The sequence below is a fragment of the Fusarium subglutinans genome, assembly GCF_013396075.1.
Source record: "Fusarium subglutinans strain NRRL 66333 chromosome Unknown NRRL66333_c0000152, whole genome shotgun sequence".
NCBI classification, from domain to species: domain Eukaryota; kingdom Fungi; phylum Ascomycota; class Sordariomycetes; order Hypocreales; family Nectriaceae; genus Fusarium; species Fusarium subglutinans.
This window is the reverse complement of record NW_023502215.1, coordinates 59192-78765: the sequence shown is the minus strand read 5'-3', so window position 1 is coordinate 78765 and position 19574 is coordinate 59192. Positions and strand designations below refer to the sequence as shown.

Below are 19574 nucleotides of genomic sequence, written 5' to 3'. Positions count from 1 at the left end.
TCTAGTCTAGAGACTTGATATTCCGTAACCCAACACGATATCCTTCCTCATCGTGGCATAGAAGATTCCGACACAGACGTCGACACTGACGCCGAGACCGAAGCCGGCGCGGAATTCGATGGCGTTGATGATCCAGGTGCCGGCTTTTGGGCACAAAAGGTTATTCTACATTATTGTCAGCTATAGTCCTTATAAAAGATTAGCGGTTTTGTGCTCACAATGTCATAAATGAATGGTATTTTGTGTTCCCAATCTCCTTCTTCACATCCACCAGAAACTTCTTCACCTGCTCCGGCGACCAGCCTAGGCCTTGTGTAAAAACAGGCATCGTCAACGGCTCAAGAATAAACAACCAATTCTGCGTCATTAGATGCCCAATGCGCTGTAGCTTCTTCCCGGGATAGCATGCATTCGTCGGCGCACCGTGTCTCGTCTCGATGACGCGCTCAAAGCCAGCTTCTTGTAGGTAAGGTTTGAACTTTTCCGGATATTTCAGCGTTGTACCGAAATTCCGCATCCCTTGCTCCATTAAATCATTCCACCTTCGGAATTGTGTGCCGTTTAATGAGTGATTTGGTGATTGTAGAATTGCGATCCATTCTGTGAACTCGACCCATCCTCCGGGCCTGAGGTTGTCAAATGCTGACTGGATTAACTTCTTTTTATCTCCGATATCGCCTAGTTGTCGAACGTGAATGAAATCGAAGTCGCCGCCGTTGAAAATATCCCAGTCATGTGTGATGTCGAATGTTTTAAAGCTGCAGTTGGATTTTGTATATGGTGGGTGGACTGGTTCAATGTCGACGCCTAAAACTGAACAGGAGGGGTATTTCGTGGCTGTCGAACGTTAGCATCAGTAACAGAAGAGCCATGAGGCCTACGCCGTACCAAATTCCTATAGTATCCATGTCAGCGAAATTTTACATCACAAGATTCCTTCAGAACTAACCAATGCCCATGTTCCAGGTCCAGTACCGACATCAAGCACTCGCTTCGGCCTTGACGTTATCGGTGATAAATGAAGCCCTTTGAAGATATTGATGATAACCGTATGTTGAATGACTAAGCGCGGTCTGGTCAGTAAATCCGCGGGTTAAAGAGTACCGAGGCATCGATCGCATCATACCATTTCGGTCTTGTTCTTGCTAGACCAAAAGCGTATTAGTATCCGAGTAGCCGTATAAACGTGTGATAATGTGATTGCCGCAACATACCTGGCTATTCGGCACCAAACCGTACCCTGTTCGTTGTCGTTTGGTTAATTCTCGGATGCTACTGCGAAGCAGGGGAGGGGGAAGACGAACGAACAGAGGATTTGGTGAATTTGGCGACGAATGCTTGGAAGAATCGTTTGGACCGTGACCCACTGAGACACATTAGCATGGGAGCAAACAATGGAGCCAACCCACCAATCAGTGGACCACCCTCTCTCTAATCTGATCTGATCTGATCTGTGAGACTTACCGTTCCATAGGCTTGTAACTGGCAACAAACTCATCCGAAGAATCAGAAGAGTCCTCTATACTGTTCGTCTTAACGACATGGTCCTCCCTTGCTGCCGCTGCCGGGGAGAGTGTTTGCCGGTCCCATCCGCCTGAGCGTCGGGTAACAGGTGTCCCGGGGAGGCCCCCTGTCTGAATCTGGCTGTCACTAGACACGCTAGAGGCGTAGTTGGACGACGATGAGGCGGTGAGAGTCGTCTGGGCAGGGGGCCTCGCCATGGCTGATGACTGTAGAAACTCCGTGGACCCCCCGCCAGCGGCGCCGCTTCGAGTCGAGCTCGAGTCGCGTCCATTGTTGTCCATCGAGTGAGCCATTTTCGTTGCTAATAAACACGGCGGGCCGCGCCGAAGCCTAACAGCTTGGGGGGTTTTTTGCGTTCGTCGTTCGTCTCCCTTTTTTTTCCTCTGCTAAATTATTTTAGTTTGACAGATGGTGTCGATTTGAGGCAAAAGGGTAATAAAAATAAAAATAACTTTTTGTCGGCTGTCAGTTGCTGCAAGAAATATATGCAGTTCTGACGTCGTCGGGTTCCAAAAGGCACAGCAGAACCAACACAAGACACGGGACGCAGTCGCTGGATGGGGTCATGCTACTCTTCTATGTAGGAAAAGAGGGAAGGAAAAAATTGTTCCCCGAAGTTGGCAGTGTTGGGTACCGAGACGGGCTGAGAGTACCCTTGTTTGTTTGTCTCGTTCTCTAACGGATCATCAAAATGCTAGCCCTGTCAAGTTTAGCTTAGTGCCCTCAACTGACAAACGGCTTGTTAGCTCTGGCCCGCACTTTAGAGTTTATCACATTGTGCGTAGCATTAGTTTCGAATCCGTCACATAATGAAAGTGAGTGACTGGGTATTAATAGGCGTTGTTTTCTCGCATGTTTGCTTTGTGCTCTCGGGCCCAAACAAGATACCGAAATCGCGAGTATGGAAATTCACTGATCTACAGTCGGTTCTTTTTCAGCCACCGAACTCTGACGACAATTGCGACACAATATTGGTTATATGTTGGAGATCAATAACTTGAGGTGCAAGATCCCCATGTTATTTATTATCTCATATCCTTAGCACCACGCTGTTTGCTTCAATTCAATTGTTTGTTAGTTGTCGCGTGACCCATATCTAGCTCCATTCAAGTGCTCCAGGTTTTGACAGCAGACCAGACTATTAAATGTCTCTCGATGTTATTTACAGGCTACCTTTTCTTATGTATTGGTGTATATCATCATTGATGGCATTTTCTTTATTCCTGGCATCTCGTGGAGCTCATCGTAGAGATCTTTTGTTTCTCGTTACTGTTCTAAATACACTGGATCACAATAGCTACCCTGAACCCAGCCTAGTATCTCAACTAAAGTATTATATCAAGACCAAAAGCTCTTATAACATAATTAAATAATATAGTGAAGTAATTAAAATTAAATACCAAGTCTAGTGACATTATGTAGATTTGAGCTATAAACTAAAATTACTTGTAAATCAGTAGGGCGTTATTGATGCCGTGTGTTCAGCGTTAACTTTAAAGTAAGTCCAGCAATAGCCTAAAAGATTAGGTTAAGTATAGATATAAACTCTATAAAGATGTGAGTTTATCTAGTAACAGGCTAGCTTTATGGCTTGCATTTATAATATATATAAGACTGTCACATTTCCTAGTCATCGTGACTATGCCGGTCAGGAGAACTGAAGAGTCTACTCGTTTCGCTCGTGGGTTATTTTTAGTGTTACTGAAGATTGCAATCTACCCCAAAGCGGCAGATCTACTAGACCCGAAGTGAGATCAAGATCATGTAAGATGATCTGTCGAGGCTTTGCAGTCAGCCTGATCATCGGGGCAAAGTTACCCCATCGGATCCTGCATCCCTTCCAAGGATCCCCGATCCAGGACCGCACCTGCGGGTGTATGAGTAAGAACTCTACGTTTAATTGTACCCTGGATCAATCTTGCGTAGTAACAAGATCTTTAATGTGTGAGGCACAAGGGCCATCCTGCATGCTAAGATTCAGGATCTGAAAGGATGCCACGAAGCAACTCACCCCATCTTCAATATCCATTAGTTCCGTTAAGAACCAGCGTACCTTCTTGTATCATTAACTCGCACCGAAGCCACACTTTCGTTGCGTCGGAGCCTATGGTGTAGCGCTATATACTCGACTTGACAATCAAGAACTCGAGCATAGCAGCGCCATATTATCTCGGGCTGTAACTGTTTGTTTTCGATGAAATGTTTCCAAGATCGAGCCCCCATCTCTTGTCTTTCGAAAAGCAAGATTCACTGAGACGCACGGCGAAACATGATGACATCAACAGTTGGCAATCAAGCCTTGTGGACCTGTCTCCCACTACAGCGATCTCTAGCCAGTCACGAGACTTGACCGATGTATGGTCTCGAAATTTGTTAAATTCTTGGTCACAGCTGACACTAATTTGCCACAGTATCTACAACTTATCCTAACAGCGAGGGTACACGAGATTGCCAACCCTACCCCTCTGACAAAAGCACATGGACTCAGTGAAGAACTTGGATGTAATGTTATGATGAAACGGGAAGATACACATCGCGGATACTCTTACAGGTTGAGGGGGATATATAACAGAATGGCCAACTTGGATAAGGAACAGAGGTGGAAAGGTGTGATAACATCTTCGGCGTGTAAGTCCAGACTCAGAGTACACAAGCCCGTATCTAAATTCTCATAGCGGATGCCCTAGCTGTATCCTATACGGCAAAGAAGTTTAGAACCCCATCGATAATCGTTTTGCCAGAGCATACTGCAAAAGCCAAGATCAAGGAATTGAAACGTCTCGGGAGTACGGTCAAGTTACACGGGCTGAGTGCCGATGCCGCGAAGGAGGCGTCCTTGCGGCTGCAATCACTTCATGATCTGATTGTGATGCCCCAACCTGGAGATGAATATGTCATCGCAGGTTATGGGACTATCGGACAAGAGATAATACAGCAAGCAATCCATCCTCAGATTCAAGCAGTCTTCTGTCCGATTACCTGCGGAACCCTGGTAGCCGGCCTAGGCATATATCTCAAACGCATCGCTCCCCATATCAAAGTCATCGGAGTACAGCTCCATGATTCAACTGACATCTCACGGTTGATACACTGCAAAGGAAAGCCGACTTTGGAAGAGTACTTACTATCGAAGAACGTCTGCCAAAAGACTGCCCGGATCTGCAGTGATGTGATAGATGACATAGTTCAAGTCACTATGAACGAGGTCCTGATAGCAATAAAGAACATATACGAAAACACACGGCAGCTTGTCAACGCAGAAGGTGCACTGGCTGTTGCTGGGATGAAGAGCTGGATTACGTCGAATGGACTTGTAGGATCGGAAAAGGACTTTATTGCGATCACGTCAGAAGCTCAACTCGACTTTTCGGAGATATTAGCTATTGTCAAACAAGCCTCGTTGGCTGAGATGGCGATGGAGAGCGAGAATGACAGTGGACTAGAATCACTGGCGCATCGTGCAAGGACAGCATCGGCTTGTGCTGGCGACGGATGGTCCAGCAGTACGACTGTCGTTGGCACTGAAACTACCGCCAGCTTTACATCTGATGTTGACGGCAGTCTTTGGAATAGCTAACAGAGGGAAAGGCTATGTACATATATATAAGCATGATCAACTGCAACAAGTGGTATGACGTTCCGTGTGATCTGAAGCATGGTTGTTGTGAGGTTTCTAAATTATAGTCGTGAGGACCCATCCAAGTTTCTTGTTGTAAGTCAAAGTCTCCAAGTCGATCACAAGGCCCAAGCTTACCAATGATTGCGAGGATTAATGCTTGGCGCTGTATAAATTCACTGCATCTGGAAATACGCTGCGCTGGGCCTGCTGACAGTTCACCTGCAAGATGATTACGTGACGGTCATCCGCCTCATCCCAAGCCTAAACCTGAGATTAGATCTGAGCTATCAAGCATATCTCAGATTGAGATGCCTTTTCAAATTTAGCCATTACTTGGCCCACCTTTGTAATTATTACAACTTGTTGGTGAGAAGTTTAATAAGCATCGATGCTGAGTTGGAGATCTCGATTGACCGATGAACCGAATCTGCATCTCGCTCTCATTATCTTGGAGTTCTAAGTTTACGATAAATTGTATAAAGAAGGGTATGTGTCTCTGCCATAACAGTAGATATTATAACCTCAAACAAAGCAAACCATACACACTCAACCAAGATTCATTTCACAATGAGGACCAGCCTTTTCCTTTTGGCAATCCCACCAGTGGCGGTTCTCTCAGGCGTTACACCTCCTGTTCGCCCTCTCTTACCCCCTGACAATGCAAATATCACCCTCAATGGCGCAGTGAGTACTTTCTGCTGCTCGCTTAAACTCTTCACTGACATCCTTCAGATCGTCTGGTATCCTCTAAACTTCAATATCTCGGACTCTTAACACAAAGGATGGACTCAAATCGACGGCTCATTCTGGATCAACGCGTTTGTCCGTGGCTCAAATGGTCACGATTACTACATTGCATCTCATTTGATGAGTTACGCTTCCGATATCGAGGGATCTAAGCCATTGTACAGAGCCTCAGTGCTTGATCTGACCCATCCCGCGACTTTCGACAAATATGATCGAATCGCTCCGGAAAACACTACTTTTTGGACTGGCGATGGCGATTTCCGGGCCAACTTTGAAGATTATGGAATGGAATCCATCGATAAGAACCCACTACGCGGGCTTCATACATATAGTTCCGCGGAGAACGTCGACTTTGACTTTGACTTCTTTTTCACATCTCCCATATTGCTCAACGCAGCTCTCGGATCCTACCAAGTTGGTGGCGGACTTGGCTGGGAGTGGTCAGTTCCCCGAGGACGCACCGAAGGCTCCTTTAAAGTCGACGGTGAAAAGGTTGACATCGTCCCCGAAAAGTCCTTTACGTGGTATGATAGGCAATTCGGCTCACTTCAGGACTCTTTCGATTGGATTATGCTTCACTTCGACGAATCAGACTGGTTGGATATCTCGCTTATGTGCGCTTGGAAGTGGGAGGACCGCGTGGATGGCCAGAAGATGTTTGCTACGGTTAGAAATTCGCTGAACGGTCGAGACTCTGTGGTTCCTATAAACCTGACAGCATCGACTACGGATGTCTGGATTTCACCGGATACAGGGCTGGAGTATCCGCAGGTATGGATCATTCAGTGCGAGGATACGAAACTCCTCGTTACGAGCCCTAGACCTGATCAGGTTATTGAGGCTGATGATGATACCGGGTTTCCATCGCAGTTTAGTGGTTATGTCGATGTGGTGGCTACAAAGTCGGGATCCATCCAGTCAGAGGATCTGGCGCAGTTGATCGCATGAAGATCGAATAGTCACTACGTTGTTGGTTTGTAAGCTTCGATAGTTGACTTGCAAGAGACTGGAGGCAAGACTTTGAGGATCCCATCTTCAAGACAGAACTGGTCATGAAACTACAGCTACTAGTCAAGTATACAAGCGAGCATATGATACTGTCAATTGACCATCTCCCATTATCGAGACACTTTGATGAACTAAGGATAAGCCATAAGTCAACATGCTGATCGGGGTATAATCCCCCCGAACTTCAAAGGTCGGAGCAAGCCACATCTCGGGAGTGATCCTGCTTGATATAAATTACAACAAGCATATAGAGTGAAACCTCAATCTCAAAACCCTACATATCAATCTGTAACAGACAAGCCATGACCGTACCAAAGGAGTTGGCTCTGCCAAACTTCGATGCTGTGTTTATGCAGGTTCGTGTTAATGACTGTTCTATTTCACGCAGAGGAGAAGCATATGCTCATGAAATGCAGAATAACCAAGAGAGCGATTCTCAAGACCCAATCCAAGCTCTGGTAAGAAGCCCATACCGGTGGAGGCAATCTCTGCCTCTACTCTCATAACGTCAAATGGGAAACGTCTTTTCCTCTTGCACACGCCTAAGAATCTCCAACTAATTCCCGTTTGAACGAGTACAGCAAGGTGTCCCATACGCCATCCGCAAAGTCATAAGCATAGCCAAGATCAAAATTCACATTATCGTGGAACCCGTTGATGCAAGCGATGCATCCTTAAACTACCAGTTCAAGCTTACATCGTCCGTTATGGGCCTCGGCATCATTGGCGCGGCGCCTTTACGAGCCGTTGGCTTTCAAACTGACAACACTGACGTGCGCGTGATGGATGGCGTCGAGCAGGAGAAAAACGAGCCCATGATAGGCAAGACAAAGAGTCGCATTTGGATGTGCACTCTCGAGGAATTGATGAAGGAGCCTAATAGTATTGGAGAGGTCGCTGAGTTTCTTAAGCAAGGCTGGGAGGGTTGTGATGAGAAGACATCAAAGGTTGTTCGGATCAGCATCAAGAGCGCGGGGGCTGGTAGCGCTGAGCCGTGGCAGAATGAGCAGGTTTGGGGGGTTCAGAAGGGGAGATGGACGGCGCGCGTTGCGTTTAGGAAGGGGAGTGTTAGCGAGACTGCGCGTATTCTGTACGACTATGTCGCTTGAGATGCCAGAAGACTCTAACTATGTTCATAATTTGCAAATATCCCTTACTACCAAGGTACGGTCAATGCAGGTGGTGGCCCTTCGCTGAATGTGAACTGAATAACAGCCCTACGGGCCCTGCGCAGTGTTCTCCAGTGGATATTATACTGGTCTGATGCACTGAAGTTACCATGGCATGGAGGCAACAGCGCTATGGTAGAAGCGACTCAGTGGCTCATTCACTGACTGCAGGCAATACCTGCCGCAAATGCAGCCGATCTAACGTCTGCCCGACATGTATCGCAGACTGAAGTTTGCTGAGGATGACAGGATTAGGATTGCGGGATTACGGGATTTTCGGAGTAAGCTGCAGGATCATAGGGATTGGCGGATTGTTTCTCCCCAACAAAAGAGCGGACAAATAGGTGTCCGATCCCTAGAATGGCCTGAGAAAAGTGACTTCCAGACGCTTGCTGACGCAGCCAAGCCAATTCTTGCGCCTCATAACGCGATTCTTATGGGTTTTCCACTGAGAGTTCTCCCAGTGCGGACGAATTGGCCAAGTCGCATCCCGAAGTGCTTTTATATATATAGATTATTGTAATGTTGTATACCATCCCAAGGAAACCCCTCTTGGTCGTATTGATCAATTTCTCTTTGGAGGTGATATTCGAGGCCACCTTTTGCAACTGTACAATGATGAACCTTGGCTCTGATGGCTTGCGAAAGAGGGTCGCGATAGTGGGCGCTGGTCCCTTGGGCTTGATCGCGACCAAGAACTTTGTCGAAGAGGGCTTTGACGTTACCACGTTTGAGCGGAATGAATATGTTGGAGGTTTGTGGCATATTACGTCTGATCCTACGCAGACTTGTGTATTGCCTGGGACGATTACCAATACATCAAAGCTCACGGTATGTCTCCCAGCGATAAACAATTGGTAGAGATACTGAATATTCCAGGGCGTCATGACCGACTTTCCCATGCCAGAATGTAAGCCACCCTCTTGTCGCTCATTTACTGACATGCTGCTGACATTTACAGCGTACCCCATGTATCCAACTGGCGAGCAGATTGAAGAGTACTTCCAATCATACGCCAGAGAGTTCAAGCTCATTCATCACATCAAATTCGGCACAGAAGTCGTCGGTGTCTCCCGCGATGAAACCTCCAAGATGTGGCGCATTTCATATCGCTCAAGCAGCAAACCCAATGCTGGGATCCAAGAAGACACATTTGAGCGATTGATCCTCGCCACTGGATCTTTCACCAAGCCTTCAATTCCTAGCGTCAAAGGCATTGAGGGCTTCAAAGGTGAAGTACTCCATTCCCAAGCCTTCAAGAACCCCGCCAAGTACAAGGGCAAGAATGTTCTTGTTGTTGGTCTTGGAAGTACAGCTGCAGACTCCATTTCTGGCTTTCACAGGGCGGGCGCGAACAAACTCATCGTTTCTCATCGACAAAAGGTTCTCATTTTACCTCGCATCACCAAAGACAACAAGGTCTTGGAGTTCACGCTCTCATTTCGCCTGCTTCAATTGATCTTCTTTCTTCAAGAGGTGAATGCATGGCTCATGTCCATCATCTTCTTTAGCGAATTGAAGAAGATTCAGCAAGATAACTTTCCAGGCCTGTCGTCGCACCCTGCTTTTACAGATGGACGCAAGATGCCTGGGCCCAAACACATGATACCAACGGTCAGCGATGATTTGGCTGGTTATTTCTTGAGCGGGAGGTTCGTCTGCAGGATCCATCTCACACGTTCACACTGACATGATGCAGACTACGAAGTGCTCCAGGCATTGCAGAGATCAACGGTCCGAAGTCGGTTAAATTTGTCGACGGCAGTGAAGCCACCGACATTGATCTGATACTCTTCTGTACTGGTCTATCACCAGACCTGGCTTCATTCGTCCCCAAAGACTACGATCCCTACAACGTGGATCTATCGCCCAGCTCATTTGCAAAGCTTCAGCCTCACTACACAGTTGATAGACGTGTCGCCCGTTTATACCGAGGCTTCATGTCGATTCAGTGCCCTCACCAATTGGCGTTCCTCGGCACAACACTGGCAAAGCGACCGGCCTGGCAGCTCTACGACTTGATGACCATGGCATTGGCTCAGCTCTGGGGAGATAAGTATCCAATGCCCTCTCCTGCAGAGATGAACAAAGATGCCGACGCTTTTATTGACAATATCGTCAAGCTGAGCAAGGGCGGCGATGTCAAGTTCACTGGTGTCATTGGTCACAAGGAATTCGACAAGTGGTTGAATGAAGTCGCTGGGACGGGTCTTTATGATCATTTGGGGAATTGGACCAACGGTAGATGCTGGAAGCTTTGGTGGAAGGATAGAGAATTGTATAATAAGTTGATGACGGGTATTCTGTCAGCTCATGTTTTGAGATTGTTTGATACTGGTCGGGGGAGGAAACCTTGGGCTGGCGCGAGGGAGGCTATCATGGAGGCGAATGATGCTGCCGACAACTTTGGCAAGGACAAGGCTTGATATGGAAGAACATTATATGTGTTTGAAGAAGAGTGTTGAATGTCACTGAGAGAACTGTGATTGAGAGAACGGGATATCGTTGTGCTGATTAGAGTCATGAGATACCTAGTATTAGCATTATACAACAGCCAGTGGAGTGCGCTCGATATAGATAACTTCACACCACTTACGAACTGACCGCCTCCATCATCCCATAACTCCAAGATCTTGTCTTCCACCCTTGGCCGATCTTGGAGTGTCTCGGCAATCACCTCGGGACGTAGGGTCGCTCTTCCAGGTAGTTTAAACTTTAACACTAGCGATTCAAGACCCTTGATTCAAGGGTCCAACCCCATGGCCACGCACTGCATCTTCTGGGCGAGCTCCGCGGGTTCCGACCCTTGAATGTCAATCTCCCGTGGATAAAACGGCCTCGCATTCCCAGTATCGCCAAGCCTTTAGCGGAAGCGACGACCCCATATCAAAGGACACAGAGAGGTTTACGACGACGATGCAACGGTCCACGGACTTCGAGTGAAAGTCCGTTGGTCAGAGTTTTGGCGACTCGTGGAGTACGGATATGCAATGTAATGGGCCAATGAAGTTTGATGATAGTGGCATGGGGACTTCGAAGGAAGGGTGGAGGCATGTCCATGCCGCGATCACTGGAGTCGTCGACTTGCATCGAGCTTATTTCCTTGTCTTGAAACTGATCCACAGGCTCGGCAATACAGACATCGTCTTCGTGTTCGCTCAGTTCCTCGGCATTACCGAGGCGTTACCTACCAGCCCTGATACCACGATCATGATAGCTGGCACCGACTGAGATGAGAGCACACCGACTAATCAGCTTCATGAGCCCTACCATATCCCGAAAAGGCCCCAGTCATCTGAGAATAGAGTTAGAAGTAGTTGACAAGAGGTAGACGTAAAGTGGGAGAAAGAGGAAGGGGTATTGTAACGTTATGCTCGAATAAATCCCGAACATGGAATGAGAAAGAAAGTATACACCCTCAGACAAAGCATGCTATAGTCCAGGGCCAGCCATGGTACCCAACGAAGCTGTCAGCGGCATTATTTGCAAGAGAGACATTTACCTCGGTCTCTGAGGGATGTGGCGGACAAGAGACCGATCACTAGGGTAAGATGTGAATAGTTACTCATCCAGAATGATTTGGAAGCTTGAGGATCTCATATGGAAAGAGCGGACGTGGTGTGCCCCTGCTGTTGATAATACAGTAGATCTGACGTATGAAAGCTCCCCTAGTGAATAATCATTCGTTACGAGGTAAAATACAGTATTGTTTTATCCAAGGAAATTCATAACAACAGAAACACATAATTAGGATGTAGCGAATTTCTAATTGTATTTATTTTGTGGTCCTATAACATTTGGAATACGTCAAAGACCCATTCCTAAAGACTGATATCGCACTCGCGGTAGATATCCTGTCGCCTGCTTGATTACCAGGCGTCACGTACCAACCTAAACACCGCAATTAAACATATAATAGCTACTATTATCCAGAACGGCCGATTATAGAACTAACCTAAGCTAGCTCTATTATACTTTCCCAGAATGTTAATCCCTCGTAATGCAACAATAAACAGAACCAAGCTAACAATCTCTAATACTATAACAACAAGACCTGCAATAAAGGTATAAGACTGTAAAGCAACAGTTAATATATCAAGTAATAATTGCAGCTCAGGTAGAGACTTAACATACCAGCTCTGTGCATAACCCAGCCCAAGGAATATAACTCTGTCGCGAGCTGTTCCGGCATGACCAAGACCACAGGTCCCAGTGGTTATTTCGAAGGACTTCCTTATCGACGATGAAGTAAACCGTTGCGGCAATCCAGCCTGCGATGACAACACCAGAGCTGGCAAGGACGGCGCTGGTGTGTATCAAGCCATCGCGCACGGATCGAAACTATTGTCTCGTTAGACCATCTTCAATCAAGTATTATTCAACCAAGAACTTACGAAGCTGAGGCGCGTCGCTAGCGCCACCATCTGAATAAAGGATGCAAACGCCGCGATTGCCAGCATCAACCACGTCGAGAGCATCTTGATCGACGCCCAGCGGGTTCTCACCCAACCGTCCTCGTTCCTATCCACAGAGTTATGCGTCGTCTTCCAGACACTGACTCCATGGGCTAGAAGACTCAGGATGCTGAGGTCAAGGAGAAGGATGAGAACACGCAGGGCCAGCCTGGTGGTATCAAAGATACTCCCGCCCTTGGTCTGCGGCGCACGGCGCTGCTTGAGAAGTCGCTGTGTATCAGACACAGGACGGGGATTCTTTTCAACATATCCGTTGTCAAACTCATCGTAAGGGTCGAGCCGGTTAGAGTAAGACTCATAACCAGAGGGCGTACTGAGATCCATAATGAACACTAAGTCAATGATGTAAGCTTAATTTTTTTTCTTCAAATAGATCTACCTGCACGGGACCTCAATGTTCTTATATCGTCATTTAGATCAGCGGGATTCATGAGTAAAAGAACTTTCGTAAAACTGTCATGCCAAGTAATCCTGTCATCCGCATTTCAGCCCTCGCCGACACCGCCTCCTTGAACGGCCAATCATTTAATACCTCATTTCGTCCGGAGTAAGCTGACTGTGAGCCCTAACAACAACCATAATCCTTATATCTAGGCATAAGGAATTACATGCTGGCCGATTCTAGCCTATTTGGGGCAGGTAAATTAGCCCTGATTATTCAACAAATCTTTAGCGAGTTGCGAAAAGCCTTAGGCCCATCTAAATAAATCCTCTCGGGGAGGCTGAGTAATCTGTCAGCATAAATGGATATGTTTGATTGGTTGGAACCCGAAAATGTTTATAATTAAGTGCGGCTGTGTCCAGCCTTATCATCGGCGACCAGATGGCATGTTGAACTAATGCAGTATTGCTGACGGCTGGGTCAAGTGGTTGTCCGAAATACGCGCACAGTCGCGAAGTAAATCTCGGATCCTCACGAGATGATGAAAGATGGATATAAGGACGAGTATTGCACCGAGAAAAGAAGATATCATCACCAACAACTTCTAACTTGATCTCATCAGCATCTAAGACTTATTGCACTCAACACCTTTATTTCATTCCTCTAAATCTCTAAACACAATAAATACCAATCAAAATGCAGTTTTTATCAATGCTACTTCTGGCTGGCTCTGCCCTCGCCGCTCCCCGGGCTGCTCAGTCGTCTCATCACGCTCGAGGTGACAGCATCGATGACATGCTTCCTCCCATCGTGCCCATCAACACACGAAGTGGCGACCGAGACCTCATCTCCAAGATCATCACTGCCCCCACTCAAGCCGAGCGCGTCAAGCTTCTGAACCAGCCTGGCGATTTCGTCTTTGACTTCAAGGCTGCCACCGGAGCTGGAGAGGCTATCGGCAAGGGCGGCAAGTCTATTTCAGCTACTGCTCTGACCATGCCCGCCCTCATCGGAAACGGCGCCTCCATGACGGTTGCCTTCCTTGGGCCTTGTGGAATGAACACAGCTCACGTTCATAACCGAGCAACGGAGCTAAACATTATCGTCAAAGGCCGTCTTGTCACAAATTTTGTCGTTGAGAACGGTGCCAAGCCTATCGCCAACACGATGGATACCTTTCAGATGTCCGTCTTTCCCCAAGGCGCTATTCACCAAGAATTCAACCCTGATTGCGAAGACGCTGTGTTTGTTGCTGCTTTCGACAATGCTGATCCTGGTGTGAACCAGATCGCTCAAAACTTCTTTGCGCTTAACGGTGATGTTGTGCAAGCAACTTTGGGCGGTGTGCAGACTATTGATGGAAAGGATATTGAGTCTTTCCGCGCGCATATTCCTGCGAACATTGCTCTTGGTATTGATGCTTGCTTGAACAAGTGCGGTATCAAGAGGAACTCGAAGCGAGATATCAGCGAGCTTCTGAATTAGATTGGGGATTGACGTGGTTCGCTTCTGGTTATGATTTCACTGGTAGATATATTGTTTTATGCATTGGTAGATATAGAGTTTCATGTATATATTCGGCTTCCATTCTGATGCGCAAGTTTAGACTCAATTGTTTGTTACTCACCTCAAATTACTGGTACTGAGAAGTGAAACTGTCTCTGTGTCCAAAGTCTAGTTCAGCTGTCTCAGACATTTTTTCCAAGTGATCATGACCAGCTGGACGTCTCTAAATGCTCCATCACAGCTGCTTTCCAGCCAACTCAAACAAATGCTTTGCTTTTCCCGAGATATCATACGCATCCATCTCAACGTCAACAAGAGTCAGGCCCTTGCCCTTTACGAACCCCTCAGAGTTGAGAACCTCATCTAATTCCTCCATATTCGTCACTTTACAAGATTGAATTGGATATCCCGCCGGCGCGTCCCCAAATAACTGTGGGGCAGCACTATAGTTCCAGGGCGCCACGTCGTTGTACGCCGCATTCATTCCATGGATATACCTCTCATACGTATAACCGCTGTTATTAATGATAAAAATGATCACGTTGGCACGCTGGTGGATAATAGTGCTGAGTTCTTGCGCTGTCATTTGGAAGCTCCCGTCTCCATCAAGAAGAATCGTGCGCCCTTTCGACTTCATGACTGCTTTTGCTTGTGAGACTCCAAGAGCGGCTGGGAGCATGTGACCGATTGAGAACCACATTCCAGATGCGATTAGCTGAGACGATGATGGAAGGACCAGATCACGGCCTCCTATGATTGGTGTCGCATTGCCGAGGAGGACTGTGTCATTGGGCTGCAGGTGTTTGTTCAGATGGATATAGAACTCATCTTGAATGATATACGCCTTGGGAAAGACCTCGAACTGCGGTTGGTTCCGAAAGTTTCCCCATGAAGATGTATCTTGTAGTGGTAGCTGTGTCTTATCCAGCTTCTGGGCCATCTCCTTGAGAACATCTTGAACGTTGACAGGCTCGTCCTCGATATGATTCCTGCCAATGAGAGTCATGACATTTCGATTTGGCAACACCGCCCAACCAAGTGTTTGCGTATCAGAGAACTGGCATCCGAAAGCCAAGACCAGATCTGCTGACTTGACCTCCGATGTCAGGTCAACCGTTCCGATAGAGCCTGAGTAAACACCGAAGTAGTTGGGCAGCGAATTATCCACCATGCTAGCTCCTGATGGCAAAGAAACTGTAGGAATGCCTGAATTTTGAACGAATTCGTTAATCTCTTGTCTGGTGGTCTCTGCGCCTTCAGCTCGATCGACCAAGATAAGAGGACGTTTGGCCGAATAGAGCTTCTGTAGGAGGGTCTGTGCCATTTTGCCGGCGTCACGATTGTGAGCCGCGTCGGGATTCGGATCTATGGCGTCGTCCAGCTTGTCTGACAAGATTTCCGTCTCTACAACATCTGACGGCATCTCTATGTAGACCGGTTGGCTGTGGTATATTGCTTGAGACAGAACCTTATCGATCTGAGCTGGCACCTCCTCCGGCGTCGTCACAGCAAGATCAAGTTGGGCAACAGTAAACTTCTCCGCGATCTCGCGGTAAACCCCAATTCTGGAGTCAGCCATGGTATGATGAATATGCAAATGCGGTTTCTTCCCGCCCACGGACGAACACGAGACCTGTCTTGCGCGTCGCGAGGGCGTTCCGACAATGTGAACGACTGGCAAATACTCCGCATAGCTTCCAGCGACAGCGTTAGCCGCACTAAGCTCTCCAACGCCATAGGTGGTGATCAAAGCGCCTATTCCAGATCCTTTGCGATGGCGTTGAGCTCGAGCATACCCATCTGCTGCGTATCCGGCATTTAGCTCATTGCAGCATCCGACAAACTTGAGCCCTGATCGAGGGAGATGGTCGAGAGCTCGCAGGGTGAAGTCGCCGGGAACGCCATATACGCGTCTTGTGCCTGCCTGCCTGAGGCGCGTGAAGACATAGGACGCTAAAGAGATCTTTCTGTTTATCATGATGCTATAAGTTGGGAGAGGACAGTTGAGGACTGAAAGCGGCATAAAGTTGTCGGTGAATCATTTTACCGGCAGCCGGGTTGGCGATCTGATTCGTGGAATCGCCATGGCTTGTCATCCCCGTTTTCTGACATGACTACGTGCAATTCTATAAAACTATTGCTATATCGCTTTTTGGGCTGCTGTTTGTATCTCGAGTATTACTAGCCCGAAGATATAACCAAGATAATCCGTATGCTGTTTGTACAGAACCCATGGAATTCAGTCTAAAAGGTGGGGTATTGAAGTTGGAGTCCGCTCTTCATTGGGTTAGCTTAGCAGCTCTCGTAGCCCTTACCCAGTGCTGGCCTCGACATAGCGGGGCTTTCTAAGGATATTCTTAGCACTAGCCAATAGACAGCGACTGGGAGGGATCCACTAACTACGGCGAATTATCATAGTAAGCAGGCTTAGGGTAGTTATAGTTCCTACGATATTTCCGCATAAAATGTCAACATCAATGTTAATTTTTCTACCATGTAGCTATTTTCTACATTCATTCTACGTTGACTCACTACAGTGATTTATTCACTTTGTCTACTAATTTCTGCTATGAAGCCTTGAATTTAATCATGGTGAAGTCCCTATGCTATGGGTAGTCTCGGGTAGTAAGTCTGCCTTTGGGTCAGCCATCATAAGTCTCACCTGACTCAAACTGCAGAAAACTTAATCCCCCCTTCCATTATTTCGAGTCATTTCATCATTAATCACTTCAAACTTGATCCTTCAATTCGATCTTGGCGCCCTGACCCAAGGATGGTTTGGTGTTCATGCATAACCCGTGGATCATTACCCTGTTGACAACTCACACGCTACTTGACATGCCATTGGCTCCTTCGCGACATGAAGCAACAGGCACCAGTATTCCAAATGCAGGTCTCATCCTTGGTTCCTAACCATGTCCACACGATCTGCATTACCTTCTGTTTCGGTTTAGACCAAATTATTCCTGGTCGTGCCAAGTATTTTCGGGAGATTAAAGTTTAATCCACACACGGAACAGACACTCGGACGTTCGGCTCCGAAGAGGTTTGATGCGTTGTAAACGATTATCCACTGACAGATCCACTACGACGACGCTGTTGGAGCCGATACGCTGTCGGTGGAAATTCTATAAGATAAGGGAAATAACCCCAACGTTCCATCGAAACGTCAGCTGTCACACGTGGAAACTTTAATAGATGAGCGGACAACCTATATCGATTCCTTGCATAGCAACGCAAGTCATGTACAGTCGTATCGATACTACTATTTCGCACATTCTCTCCACGGACTCTCCGTCGTCTTCGTCATCACTCATGATCTCGCCTGGCGCAACATCTCATTCGTTTTTTCCCCATGAGCGCACTAAATATGCCGTGTAGCCGGGTGTTCCACCAAAGGATCGTGCACGGGTCACTCAGTGTGCAATGGTGCAGCACCCTCACAAGGCTGAGTGCCTGTGCCACGCCGCCTTTTCCATTTATGGGCTCACTAACATCTGACGATCCAAGATCGCCTTCAACGTCATCGAGTGAATTGCCTGAATCGGGAAGGACAGGTCTAGGCAGCCGAATATCGTGAAACTGGAGGATCTAGCGCATATTTACAAAAAGCCCGATCGGCAGTTGACTAGCCAAGGCTGTTGTAGTTGGGCTGGACCCTCTGGTGGCTTGTACACCAAGCTCCCCACTATCGTCGCAACGTTGATGATAAGATCGCTTCATCACTCAGCCTTGGTTATCTAAACGACGAGAAGGATTACAATGATGATGCTGATGTTTAGTATCAAGGAAATGAGGGAAAAAGTGCTGATCCTGCTTGATATGGCACTCAGCTTCGACAGAATCGTAATGTAGTTGGGTATATAAAGAAAGAATTGTCCTGTGCCAAGATAGAATATCATCAAGCTTTAAACTCTACTTCCTTCCATATTCAGACTACCCTTAAACTCTATCACCATGCGTTCTGTTCCCGTTGCATTGGCACTAGCAGCAACCGCTGTAAGCGCAGATGTACAGATCGTTTGGAAACACGCCAAAGCATCCAGTCAAACTGCCCTTAGCGTATACGACGGCTCAACCCTGCTGGCTCAGAGCTGCTCGAGTTTCATCTCTGACGCCCCCAGCAGTATTGACTTTACAGATGTCGATGAGAACGGCTTTGGAAACTTTACTGTTGGCGCTAACAAGTATCTTGTCCACTCCAAGGCAAAGTACTCGGGAGGCCCGATCTGCACCAAGAAGTTTAGCACTGAAGCAACCGTTGTGGAGTGTTCTGGGCTTAGCTGGAAGCCCAATAAGGCAAAAGTCGAGGACAACTGCCATGACAAGGAGGAAGCTAAGGGTGCTCTCCGGCTCTTGAGTTCCAAGGGCTCGGCATCGGGCTTTGCAAAGCGCGAGGCTAATCCTATCAATGATCCCCCGGCTTGCTCGGTCTTGACAAGGACGTCCCTAGTTGGCGATGGTATGTTCTAACTTCTGTATCTGGTAATCCGTGAGTTAGTTCACTGACCTGGATGGTTAAGGCGATCCCCACCAGAATTATTTCCATAAGCAGCTTTCGGTAAGCTAGTCCCACTGGAACCCCATGCTTTGAACTATCACTGATGAGGCTCAACTTGCAGGAGGTTGTAAACTGTGGAACCGCCCAGTCATGCAGCGTTGGCAACTCCCAATCCGTCTCGTACACCATCGGATGGACTGCTACCCTAACCCCCGTGAGCTGGATCAGCGGAGGCTTCTCAGTCTCCGAGAGCTGGAACACTGGAAACACCTACACCTGCACAGGCAGCGCTGGCGAGGATGTTTGCGTCTGGTACAACACCGCTCATACAGCCTGTAAGTTATACAAGGGTTTTCGCGTGCAATGCCCCACAAAAGAAGCGCATCGACTAATTGACCAATAGATACCGTGCAGAACAAGGAGAGAGACTCTTGTGCCGTTGGTGGAGGCTGGGACTCGACTGGCGATCCGTTTGTCATGTACTCACCAAACGAGTCTAACCGTGGCGGTGGTTACTACTGCGTCATCGGGACATGCAGGGCCCAGGGCGATAACTACTGGGATTACAGCGGCCGCGCGGGTGGTCCTTAGATGGGATCCTTGCAATTCTGCGAGGTTGGAGCCCGAGAACCCGATGATCCGG

At 47.5% G+C, this 19574-nt stretch overlaps 9 protein-coding genes across 9 annotated transcripts; 6 read left to right on the top strand and 3 right to left on the bottom strand.

Annotated features, from left to right (window-relative positions):
- Window positions 1-6: 6 nt before the first annotated feature.
- Window positions 7-1817, bottom strand: FSUBG_9655 (uncharacterized protein; the record flags this gene model as incomplete). Its single annotated transcript, XM_036688191.1, has 6 exons — window positions 7-165; window positions 219-303; window positions 354-837; window positions 889-895; window positions 950-998; window positions 1465-1817. 6 exons carry the CDS (start codon window positions 1815-1817, stop codon window positions 7-9), a joined length of 1137 nt encoding a protein of 378 aa, XP_036534865.1.
- Window positions 1818-4097: 2280 nt separating this feature from the next.
- On the top strand, window positions 4098-5101 carry FSUBG_9654 (Threonine dehydratase mitochondrial; the record flags this gene model as incomplete). Its single annotated transcript, XM_036688190.1, has 2 exons — window positions 4098-4152; window positions 4200-5101. The coding sequence occupies 2 exons, from the start codon at window positions 4098-4100 to the stop codon at window positions 5099-5101; spliced, it is 957 nt and encodes a 318-aa protein (XP_036534864.1).
- Window positions 5102-5801: 700 nt separating this feature from the next.
- FSUBG_9653 (short-chain dehydrogenase) lies at window positions 5802-6838 on the top strand (the record flags this gene model as incomplete). The annotated part of the gene is made up of 3 exons (XM_036688189.1): window positions 5802-5827; window positions 5876-5883; window positions 5925-6838. The coding sequence occupies 3 exons, from the start codon at window positions 5802-5804 to the stop codon at window positions 6836-6838; spliced, it is 948 nt and encodes a 315-aa protein (XP_036534863.1).
- Window positions 6839-7200: 362 nt separating this feature from the next.
- FSUBG_9652 (uncharacterized protein) lies at window positions 7201-8007 on the top strand (the record flags this gene model as incomplete). Its single annotated transcript, XM_036688188.1, has 3 exons — window positions 7201-7254; window positions 7315-7356; window positions 7480-8007. The coding sequence occupies 3 exons, from the start codon at window positions 7201-7203 to the stop codon at window positions 8005-8007; spliced, it is 624 nt and encodes a 207-aa protein (XP_036534862.1).
- Window positions 8008-8682: 675 nt separating this feature from the next.
- Window positions 8683-10493, top strand: FSUBG_9651 (dimethylaniline monooxygenase 2; the record flags this gene model as incomplete). The annotated part of the gene is made up of 4 exons (XM_036688187.1): window positions 8683-8898; window positions 8947-8977; window positions 9029-9719; window positions 9767-10493. 4 exons carry the CDS (start codon window positions 8683-8685, stop codon window positions 10491-10493), a joined length of 1665 nt encoding a protein of 554 aa, XP_036534861.1.
- A 1524-nt stretch (window positions 10494-12017) lies between these two features.
- On the bottom strand, window positions 12018-12866 carry FSUBG_9650 (uncharacterized protein; the record flags this gene model as incomplete). The annotated part of the gene is made up of 3 exons (XM_036688186.1): window positions 12018-12140; window positions 12202-12408; window positions 12462-12866. The coding sequence occupies 3 exons, from the start codon at window positions 12864-12866 to the stop codon at window positions 12018-12020; spliced, it is 735 nt and encodes a 244-aa protein (XP_036534860.1).
- A 754-nt stretch (window positions 12867-13620) lies between these two features.
- On the top strand, window positions 13621-14409 carry FSUBG_9649 (spherulin 1A precursor; the record flags this gene model as incomplete). Its single annotated transcript, XM_036688184.1, has 1 exon — window positions 13621-14409. The coding sequence occupies one exon, from the start codon at window positions 13621-13623 to the stop codon at window positions 14407-14409; it is 789 nt and encodes a 262-aa protein (XP_036534859.1).
- A 256-nt stretch (window positions 14410-14665) lies between these two features.
- On the bottom strand, window positions 14666-16408 carry FSUBG_9648 (THI3-positive regulation factor of thiamine metabolism; the record flags this gene model as incomplete). The annotated part of the gene is made up of 1 exon (XM_036688183.1): window positions 14666-16408. One exon carries the CDS (start codon window positions 16406-16408, stop codon window positions 14666-14668), a length of 1743 nt encoding a protein of 580 aa, XP_036534858.1.
- Window positions 16409-18387: 1979 nt separating this feature from the next.
- Window positions 18388-19522, top strand: FSUBG_9647 (uncharacterized protein; the record flags this gene model as incomplete). Its single annotated transcript, XM_036688182.1, has 4 exons — window positions 18388-18892; window positions 18954-18991; window positions 19053-19266; window positions 19335-19522. The coding sequence occupies 4 exons, from the start codon at window positions 18388-18390 to the stop codon at window positions 19520-19522; spliced, it is 945 nt and encodes a 314-aa protein (XP_036534857.1).
- Window positions 19523-19574: the final 52 nt, after the last annotated feature.